This window comes from Pteropus vampyrus, unplaced genomic scaffold (assembly GCF_000151845.1).
Source record: "Pteropus vampyrus isolate Shadow unplaced genomic scaffold, Pvam_2.0 Scaffold163, whole genome shotgun sequence".
NCBI lineage: Eukaryota > Metazoa > Chordata > Mammalia > Chiroptera > Pteropodidae > Pteropus > Pteropus vampyrus.
The window spans coordinates 2,416,514-2,427,883 of NW_011888944.1; the positions used below are offsets into that span (position 1 = coordinate 2,416,514).

At 42.5% G+C, this 11,370-nt stretch overlaps 1 protein-coding gene across 1 annotated transcript in view; it reads right to left on the reverse strand.

The window, feature by feature from the left end:
* BOD1L1 (biorientation of chromosomes in cell division 1 like 1) overlaps window positions 1–11,292 on the reverse strand; it is a 53,351-nt gene extending 42,059 nt beyond the window's left edge. Inside the window, 5 exon segments of the mRNA XM_011370191.2 lie at window positions 1–121; window positions 710–1,318; window positions 1,817–2,007; window positions 5,888–6,012; window positions 10,824–11,292. Coding sequence (XP_011368493.1) covers window positions 1–121; window positions 710–1,318; window positions 1,817–2,007; window positions 5,888–6,012; window positions 10,824–10,919 — 1,142 coding nt within the window. The 5' untranslated portion in view covers window positions 10,920–11,292.
* Window positions 11,293–11,370: the final 78 nt, after the last annotated feature.

The following is an 11,370-nucleotide window of genomic DNA, read 5'->3' on the forward strand; positions in this document are numbered from 1 at the left end:
CTATCAGACATTACAACCTCCTCCTCAGTGTCTTCTTCAAACGATGAAAGGTCACTGGTATGGACAGAGCTAACTGTGATGTCTGTAAGTCCATCAACATCAGACTCTATCACAGAGCAATCTTCAGGAAAACAATAAAACACAGAAGGTAAACCATCTCGTATAAGAACACAGGCAGAACCCAATTCCTAAAATATATTTAAGATTTTCTGCTTTAAATATATGTCGAAAACTTCCACTTTAGAATTAAAAATCTTTCATTAGCAACCACTATCAAATAAAGCAGAGCTGCTTCCAGGAAATACAAAGGCAAACCGTTATCCTGTAAAAATAACGAAACAATTAATTTCTGATGTAAATGACACAAAAGCGAATTTTATGTAAGTAACTGCAATATTTACTATCTAATATTTTCAAGATTAGGATATACAACTATGAATGAAGTTGCTTGGCATAATGCAGGACAATAAGCTATGAGTTAAAATCATAAGGTTTAGAGCTTCTCTGTTCATTTACTTTGTGAACTGGTACACTAGCACACAAAAGAAACACAAATGTTTGTGGCTCTTTTTCATAGCAAAAAGGAGATATGTTCTCAGGCTTTTGAAATACAAGAATAAAATTGATTAACATTTTAAAGGCAAATCTGATAGTCCCCCCAATGGACATTCTGTTCTCTAAACTGTTGTATATTTTTGCAACTTTTTACCTTCTTTTGTCCCTTCTTTAGCTTTATTGCTGTTTCTCTCTGAAGGAAGTTTGGAACATTCTACTTCTTTATCCTTTGCCTGTTTTTCATCTTTTACTTTTTGTATATCCTCACTCCTTTTCGAGTGATCGAATTTCTTTTCAGGCTTTTCTTTCTTTTCTTTCTTTCTTTCTCCTTTCTCGTTGCTGTCTGGTTTCTTTTCACCCTTGTCTGTTGATTTATTTTTTTGGTCACTGCTTTCCTGTTGAACATCCTTATTTAGCAGCAGTGAACTATTACTCTCTTTTGTGTGGTTTTTAATTTCTTCGACCGGACAAGGGAGATCACTAAATTCCTCAGACTTGGGGGCTGCTTCCTGTCCTTCCCCTGCAGAGTCGGGTGGAGATTTTTCTTTGTCGGCCACGTCCTCTGAAGTTCTCTCTTTCTCAGTACTAGTGTCAGTGCTTGGCTGAGATGGGAGTTTTTTGGATAATCTCTCACTGGTCTTAGCATTCGACGTTTCTGTCGAAGCCCTGGCGGCACTAGCTTCTTGGTTAAGAGAAGTGATGGTTTCTAAGATCGACATGGCATCGTTGGCTACATTAGCGCTGGGCCCAGGAGCGGGGACACCTTCGAGGGAAAGACAAGTTTTAGAATACATTTATGCAGGAGGTCAACCCCCGGCTGAATCAGTGCCACGTCCCACTGTCATCTCTATACGCTGCCCGTGCTGTGTGGAGCACTCACACACCTGGAGACTTTCAGGTACCAGGGCCAGTTCTCAGCACGCACTAAGTCCTCCACTTCTCTAATGCCGGATCTTAGAAAGGCGCCATGCAAACCTGAGAACAGTCTAGTTTCTAGAAAAAGAATACCGTCTCTAATTATTTTACTTATTCCCTCTGCTGAAACATACATATACCCCCAATACCTTACTGAAATGCCTATTATTTTGTACTAATGTAAAAAAAAAGTTATGCCAGCTGAGGAATTCGAGTGATATTTATAATAATATACAGTTTGCTACAGTGGCCAAGGAGAAAAGTGTTTTCAAACCAAACGGTCCTTATGTGATACTTAGTTCAGGAGGAAAAGCAATGCAGCTGACCAAGAGCCAAAGCGAAGCACCTTGTGTAACGGCGGAAGAGTCTGGTTTCTCCTCGTCGGGGGCCATGCTGCCGCTCGCTTCCTCCTTGTGGTTTAGTGTGGCCAAAAACTCATGCACAGCTTTCTCCACCTGAGGTCTGAATGTGTGGTTGATCTTTGGATCCACAACCTGAGAAATAATTCGGTCAATACCGGACTCCAACATTCCTGATCTGAAACACAGGGTGATTTACAGAAAGTTAAAAAAAAAAAAAAATAATAATTTCATATTATCTGCATTACTTACTTTTAAGTGAAACTGTATCTATTACATATACGTTCGACTCCAATCCATTTGCTCGGATGTAGAAAGAAGAGGGAATGGGAAATGAGTTTCACACTACAGTGGCACGTAGATACGCCGCGCTGCAAAAACGCTGTCATCTGTCCGCCACTGTGTCACCAGTGGAAACACTGAAGTGGCCAAAACGAAAAACAAAACACCCTCAGAACTAGACACAGTACATGATCCAGAGCCCAGGCCGATAGGTGATGCTTATCTTACCCTGATCCTGCCCATGGCACACTGGAATAAATGATCACTACAGTTGAGTTTTGGGTATAAAATAAATCAATGGATTCTGCACCTTTATTTTTAAACAGAAAAATGTAAGCCTTTTATAAATATCAGAGACTCCAGAAAAACTGAAGAATATACACAAAGTGTAATTTCATCAAACTTAAAAAAAAAAAAATACAGAACAATAAAGAAAACTTTAGAACCAAAATAAAACTTAAGACTTCTGGCTTCCTTTTGATTATCTCCTTGCTATAAAAAAACTGGATGATTTATTCATTTCACAATTATGAGTGTTCTCTACAGTAACAAGCACCATGCAGGCCATGGACTCGCTACAAATCAAACCTGGTCCTGTTCTGATAAGGGAGACAGATACAAAAATTAAAATACAAGATGACAGGCACTAAGACATACCACACACTACTGTAGAGAAGGAGTGGAATAAGAATTATTAGATGTGTCTGGGATAATCTAGGAATGCTTCGCAAAGGAGAAGACACTTGAGCCGAGTCTTGAGTTCCATACAGGAGAAGAAAGACCTTAAAGAAATGTCACAGACAAGAGACCGAGGAGCAAACAGGGCACCTAAGTCCCACATGCACGGAAAGTCACAAAGGTGTCTGAGCAAAATAAGAGGACATGTATTTTAAGAAATGCACTTAAGCCTTGTTTCTTCCTAAAAGAGAACTTGAGGACAAGGTCCCTGGACAGTGCGGGCAGAGCGGGGTGCCGGTCCCTTCCAGACTCTCAGCCTCGGGCTCTCTGCGGAGTGCCTGAGGAACCCCTCCGTACGCGTTAAAAGCTATTTTTGAGTGCGGCTCTGTCAGGAGTGGAAGATGAAGTTGATTTTCATTTCCTGAGGCACCTATGGCTGGTGATACTATAATTCTACTTATGTGGGCCATAGAGAAAAATGAGCCAACACCGTGCAAAGTAGGTAACCTGCTTTTTAAAGCTCTAATGTGTGTGTGTGTGTGTGTGTGTGTGTGTGTGCGTGTGTGTGTGTATAAAGCAATCCTGCAAACACTGTTACATCTTAGAAGTGTCTTTAAAATGTAGCAGGTAGAAAAGAAACAAGGACAATCCATCTTAAAAGTGTTTTGATTTAACGCACAAGTACAAAGATAAAATAAATAAAACCCACCCGCCCAAATTACTGCTTCGGTCTCTCTGCTTGCCTATATTCTGGCCCCTGGTCTATTTCAGTCTTGTCACAGTGGTTGGTCAGCCCCGATCGTGAATAAAACTGGAGGCCAGTGCTAATGACCACACGTTCTTTCTGGGCTCATGAGCCACAGCTACCTCACTGGAGAAGCCACACTCTAGGTTCAAGGGCAAAGCCAAAATGCCAGCAGCTGCACTGCCCTGGTTCAAGCTATTTCCTTATCTTCCTTTTAAATCCTGTTCAGTTAAGGTCATTATTTCTGAGCTATCTAGCTTTTTTAGATTCTGTTGTACAAATGAATACATAAATAGAATAAGATTTTTGCCCCCGTTGAGTCTGCAGATTAGCTATTAAGTCGAGCCATCCAAAATTGCTGATATTAAGACTTTTTGTCCTATAAAAATGTCTCAACAAAACAGACTCAGCTGAGTGGTTCTCAAAATATATGTATGAGAAACTGTTCGGAATTGTATTTATAGGGGCCAGTGCGACCATATACCATTAGTTACACACGACTAAATAGGCTCTTTAGGGAAGCTTTAAGATGTTATTATCAGTAATGTAAAACTTTACTGATGGAATTTAAGAGAACAGTTCATTTAAAAATAAATATCACTAGAAGAAAATTTACATATGACTCAGGAAAAGCACTAAGAGACGGTGCTTCCCCATTCTATGACGTGTCTAGGGGAGGGCCCTTGTCCCCCACAGGAAGTCTAGTGGTGATCACTGAGGGCCACAAGAACCTTGCACTGATGTGCACAGAACTCCTTGCCAAACACCGATTCTGTGAAGTGTCTCGTACTGGTACAACAAGAATTGTAAGTGTCTGATTTTACACCGGCAAGGCTGAGTTTAGTTCCCTTAAAAGACCAGAACAGATGACTGCTTCCCTACTTTACAGGTTTGTGTGCTAAGGAGCAAATGTAATTCTGGGAAACGTGCTTTCCATTTAGTCTCTACAAGCAAAGAAAAGAACGCGAACACGCTTTTAACACAATGGAATCATTTGTGAAAACGAAGGCAGCTATGCAAATTGTTGAGCGAAAGCTCTGTACTCGGTAATGTTCTGGTAACGTGCGGGTGACAGTGTGGGTGACCTTGCCCACCCCCCATCCCTGACCCCCAACCCCCTACTATTTTGGTTATTGTTCTCCTAAAGGCCTGGAAGTGAGTAACCTTCCAGGCCTGGTAAACTGACAGAGCCCTCTGCCTCTGCTTGCTCAGGAACGACCCCTCTGACAGCATCTTTCCATCTCACCTGGACTCCTGACAGGTTCCTGGAATATCTTTTAAAACGCAGAGAACGAAGTTACTGTTAAATTTCCCTCTTCACTTCTTCACAAAGAGACACGGTCTGAGCCCCCAGGTTCATGGTTTCCAGTATTGCCTGAGGCTAAATGGGTCTTTGAGTCAGGGGGTGAAGTTTTATTTGCGGGGCTCCCTGCGGGTCAGCACTGTCCATGGGGTAGCACTTGCAGGGTTCCCACGGGACGAGAAGAAATTGAGATGTCCGGTATAAGACAGACTTGTTTAATTGTTTAAAAGCCACATTTCATTCTAAAAGATGTGCCTGAACATAAATATTTGTCACGGCAGGAAGACTAGGCGCTTTAAATAACTTAGTCACCTTTTCTGGAGGCTGAAGAAGGGACAGAAGGTCCAAATCTTTTTGTCTTAGTAAATATTTATATTCAAGAACAAGATAATGTTGTAAATCTGCTTTTTTGGGGGGAATATGATTTTTTTTGGGTCCCTCTAAACATTCCAGCTCTTCTCATTCTCTTTATCTTACGTTCATCTAAAAAGGGCTCTGACAGGTCCAAATGCACGTGTCCTCTTTTTTTTTGGCTCTATCACCAGTAAAAAGCAGAGTTAAAATCACAATTAAAAGCAAAAGAAAAAAAGGGGATGGGCTGTTTTAGAAGATAGAAGACATGGCCTCGAAATCAGGAGAAAATATTTTAATTTCAGTGACCTGTAATGTCTTCATAAAATAAAACTTACTTTTTTAGGGCCAAGAAAATAGTTGTGAATGTAAACTGTACAGGATAATCTGGCATTTACGATCTATTAATATTACATCTAGGCATTTTTTTTTTTTTTAAAAAGTCACATTGTCATTCCCTTCTCTTAACATTTCCAAAGGTCTCCAGAGAAATCAGATTGTTAAAATTTAGGGGGGAAATGTGAAGTGATTAGAGCCCACTCTAAAAATCACACTGCATCACAATATGAAGTAGCTACCCCAAACTCGACAAAATTAGCAGGAGGCGACACGAATTTCTGAGTAACATCTCTGTTTTCAGGCAAAGGAAGTTGTGACATTGTCAAGCCCGCCTGGGAACTCTATAACCGGGAGACTTACTTGAGCACTTGCTGTCTGATGTTGTTTCTTAGTTGGTTCTTATTGAGGTGGGGGCTCCAGGTATGAGTTGCTAAGTGGTTTGCAACAAAGTTGTCAACACGTTGTCTCAAATTCTGATAGGCAGGCTAGAGGGGAAAAAAAAAAAAGACACAAATGTTGCATATCTCCAATGTTACACAATCTCGGTACAGACCATATGGGATCTGAATGTCTTTTAGTGTTAACATTTTTTAGAGAAGCAGAGGCAACAAAGTTTCATAGCTTGTGATAGTCCTGCTTTAGGATAATTCAGACATTCAAACACTGCTTATTTTGCCTAAGACAAGAGGTCTGGAGATATGAGGAGTACAAAGAAGAAAGACATACCTCTCATTTGTACACAAGGGACTAGGAAATAAGACATCAATAAATGTCACCATTAGAGGATATGGAGCAAAGAAAGGGAGACAGGCAGAGGAAGAAAGCCTTGGTTGAGACTGAAGCATTTGAGTGGGACCTTCAAGTTTCACAATGCAGCTGGGAATCCCAAAGACCGCCTTGCAGGTAGAGGCAATGATATAAGCAAAGAGCAAGTAGATGAAAAAAATGTGCGGTTGGGAGCATTTTTGGCACCCCCAATTGTCAGGTCCAATCTCGTTGGAGAAGAGAATACAGATAAGTAGAGAAATGAGGTTGGAGACATAGCTTGGGGCCAGCAGCCGGAAGGACTCAAGCACCTATATAAGAAGTTTGGAATTGTGGGGTAGAGAATGGTAACTTATTACACATATAAGCAGAGTGATATGTGATAGCTTTCTGATGATTAATCCTCCTACAGTGAAAGAGTAGAGACACAAAATATGCTTAGAAAAAAATGCAATAACTAGAGTAATGAAGGTCTGTATTGGGGTGGCGGAAATGGGCTGAAAGGCACGGATCCAAGAAAAATGATGGAGGGACGACCGATGGAACTAGGCATTTGATGTACAGCAGTGTCTGGGAGTCATTTCCTCCAAGGCCCACCCCAGGGGATATTTGGCAATGTCTGCAGACCAGTTAGGATGCTGCTGCTAGCATCTAGTGCTCAGAGGGGAGGGATGCTGCTGAACATCTTGCAATGTACAGCGGGATCTCCCCACAACAAAGAACCGTGCAGCCCAAAATACCAACAGTGCTGAGGCCGACAACCACTGATATAACGGAAGCAGGAGAGAGAACCCACATTACGTCATCTCTACTGAAAAGGACACTGCCTAAGAGACATGTTTGATCAGGATGGCACACTCCGTTCCTAGTTGCTCCCAACGCTCACATTCTTTACGTCTTTCTTTTATGTGGCTTTTAACATAGATGAGTTTGAGTGACCCCAAATGATTTTAAACAAACCTGTACAGCTTCATCTTCTGCCATTTGCTCCCTTACCCTACAAAGTTTATACTCCCATAGTAAGTTCTCATGCCTTTGATCTTCTGCACCTACCATCCCCTCTACTTGTCCATTTGGCAAACTTCTCACCTTCAGCGCTCACCCTAATCTGTGCAGTCATCCTCACACCCAAGGTAGGCTCACATGGTCCTTCTCCCACGTTCCTCCAGTCTTCTATATGTACTATCATCCCAGAAAGTCTGGCACTGCATTGCATTTTGGGGAGGGAGCAATATTCATCTTCCCGTTGAAGTGTAAGCCTGCTCCACCCCACTCCCTCAGTCTTTGTTTCTGGCAAGCTTATCACACTGCTTGGCAGATAAGCAATTAAAAAGTGGTTGTTAGTTGAGATGACTGGGCAACTATCCCCAACACAGATGATGAAATTTTTATCCCTTTGTGAGGCCCTTTTATCTCTTCCAGTTTTCAGGCTTTTGCCGATTCCTATTTTCGATCCCACGAGAAAGTCCTGTTCATTTCTCATGTTCTTCTCCATTTATCCCAAATCAATGTGAACTAAAACTAATCCTCTCTCTCAATGATTTTCAGCAAAACTGTAAAAGATATTTCTTGCCAGTATTCCCAAATCTCAGAAACATTGGGCTCATGCATCACAATGCATTCAGCATGCTAGTCACTCCACATCAAGCTGGAATTTGAACTACAACAGGTATTCTCCTTGTTCCCAAGTTCTTTCAGTAAAAAGTCTGGTGATTAGAGAAATATGGATTTCATTATGTTTCTGAGAATCTTTTTTTCTTTCTCCTTTTCTAGTCCTCTGGCCAAAAGCCTTTAAGTCATTCTTGACTCCTCCCCTTCTCTTCCAACTAGCATCCAAACCATTAGCAAATGGTGTCAGCACTAGCATCACAGTACATCCAGAATCTGACCACTTCTTGCTACCAGTCCGGTCCAAGGTATCTCATCTCCTGTCTAGATTACGGTAACCTGTCTCCCTGCTTCTACCTTTGCCCACCTGAAATCTATTTTCCACACAGCAGCTAGTGTAAATCTTCTAAAATCAGGGCAACCATATAATTTATTGTCCAAACCAGATCAAGACTAAGTGTGAAGGGGACACTATTAACAATTACACACGGTCGACCCACTTAAAGTGCAAGTCAGAGCACGTCCTAATGCACACCTGCAAATGGCTTCTAAACTCAAGTGAAAGCCAAAATCCTACTTTGGATTCTGAGGCCTGCCAGCTGTGCCAGCTGTGCCAGCTGTGTGCAGGGAGAGAGAGACACTCGTACCCCACCTCCTTCCACTTTCCCCAGTAGTTCCTGCCTCAGGCTTTCTGCTTTTGCTGTGGTCTCTACTTGGAATACTCAGCCCCAGATAGCTGCAGCTTGACGAGTTCCTTCAGTGATGGCTCAAACAGCATCTTCCTGAAATCTTCCCTGAAAGCACTCAAAACAAATCAGCAATCCTTTTCACCCCCATCCTGCTCTATTCCTTCCAGAGGACCCATCACGCATTACTTATTGTCTGTTTTTCCCTGCTGGGATGTAAGCTCTATAACAGCAAGGCCTTTTTGTTCCCTGCTGTTCCTGGCATCTAAAACAGTGCCTGATATATCATAAATATTTGTTGGGTGAATAACTTTATATACTTCTCTCTTTAATATTACTTTCAAATTTAAAAAGGAAAAAAAAAAAAAAAAAAAGACAGTAATCACAGTGACCAGGAGTCATTTATAACTGAGAAAGTATCCAAAAACCGGCCTTTATTGCCCAGGAAGAGAAGAGCCATATTCACTTTCTCAGTGACTTCCCTGCCTGAGACAGAATGACGGGCCACTCGACCCTTCGCCCACACTCTCCGGTTGCCAATCGGTGCAAAGGGGCCAGCAGGGCTTCACAAGCTCTCTAAGGGCTTCACGAGCTCTCTGCATGCTCCAAGGACCGGAAGTGGGAGTCTGCAGCAGAGGCTCTTTGGGTGGGAGGGCTGATCCCCTCGGATCGCTCTCTTGGTTGGTTAGCGACCACCGACAACCCCAGGCCAGTTTGAGGGGTTCTATGGTCTTCTGGCATGGCAGCCGACTTTGGTAGCTCTCATCTTGCTTTGAACACATCAGGCTGGATGACAGTGTGGCTCTTGGAGAGCACCTGGTAGGTATCGAATGTCTTGATTCTTAGCGACGCACGTGACAGACAATCCTGTTACTGCTACGACCCTATACCCCACATCATACAGGTTGGAGTTTGACAGTCGATCTTCAGGGTTCAACATCAAAAGCACCTTACCACAAGAAGTCTAAATCCCACGGTGTGCCTGACAGGCGAGACCTGAGGATTCCACTGATGCGATGCTCCTTTGCCTGGGAGGCTCTTACTTCTGCCCTGGCCCATGCAGCCCACTGCCAGTAATGTTAAGTTCACATTAAAGACGACTTTGGCTTTACACGTTTTTTTCAGACTTTCAAACTTACTTTCTTTTTAGAGAGAGAGAACATGAGACCATATGCAGGAGTCGGCCCTCCTCTGTCGGGGAGGGGGTATCGTTTCAGTTCGATTGTCTTCTAGCTTCAAACATTAACACAGGGTCCTTGTTTTAATTGTGGTCCCCGAACTGCCCGAAACTATGTAGTAGGTTGAGTCACATGAAATTGCCGATGGCTGACCATTTTGAACCACAAAATCATCATTTTAATAAGTACCTGTGCATTTTTCCCGGGAGAAAGTCCTAGTTTTCATTAGACTGTCAAAAACAAACAAACAAACAAACAAACAAAAAACAACTGTGTTTACCTCCTTCTACCCAAGAAAGGTTTTAAGTCTCCACTTTGAGAGGCACTGGCAGGGATGTTACAGACACATAGTAATAAATGGGTCTGTACTAAATGTATGAGATGAAGATAAAGCTGAGCCTTATCTATTGTAGCCTCTTCATCAGTACATTTAAATCTTCAATTTGTATACACAATAACACAGAGATCTGCAGGCTTCTGAGAACAGCAAAAGTTAAAACCTCTGCTTGCAGGATACAAATAACCAGCTTTATCTGGGTAACATTTACCTGGCTGTGTCTAATCTCCCATTTAAAAGAAAAAAAAGCAATCGTCATTATTTTAAAAAAGGTGGCTGTGCATATTCCCTAAAACAAAGTGAGAAAAATATATACTTCCTGCGATGACACACATCCCAAGTAAACGGAATTCTCTTGGTGAAAAAACTCCAATACCCTGAAAAGGTCGTTGTACTTCTTGTCTACATGGGGCGGGGGGAAGAGGGAGGGGAACAGAGCCCTTTAAGGAAAGATGTCCCTAGGTTTTCACTAAGGCTTTCCCAGAGGAAGAAGGAGAATTGTGTGCAAATCATCTCAAAGCCTGGTGGATAGCAAGTCACGGAGAAGAACTGGTGGACACTGCAAACACCCATTTCTTAAAGAAACGAGGCTCCTCAGAACAGCCAAACACGCTAGGAGAAAACCCTCGCCCCATCAAAACTCCTATCCCATGGACCCAACCAGATCTAAGCCAAAACCAACCAACCAATCGCCACCCCCTTTGCGCCAAACACCAACATACCAAAAAACTCAACGACTTCCCAATTGTTTCCAACAGAAGCTTCCTGCTTCTTGCACTTGCTTCCAGAAGTCCAGACTCTACTGGCTTTCCATGCATCTCATCAAGATTGTTCCTCTTGATGTTCTTTGCTCAAGATGACCTGGTTCCTGCTAACACCCTTTTCACTCTGACATTTGGGACAAAGCCCCGCCCCCTTTCCAGCCTCTAACTCTTCTTTCTGTCCTTCCACTTCATTTATCTGCTGTCACCTCTTTTCCATCCTCTCCCCACTGAATGGCTAAGTTCCGTTCTCTCCTCACTTTAGAGAAGGGACTTGGCCTGTTACCTAAACCAGTCACTGGTTGGAAACTAAAGTCCCGATCTCCGCAATCCACCTTCTCAACGTCCAGCTCTACCTCCTTGACTTTGCACCCCATCCCCCCACAATCCAGCAGTGCACACTGGAAATAATTTGATTCGACTATCGATAATTTGTCCACAGGACAATGAATCTTACCGCACAGAAATCTTCAAGGGAGCGGATGCAAAATAAACCGCGAGAAAAAAA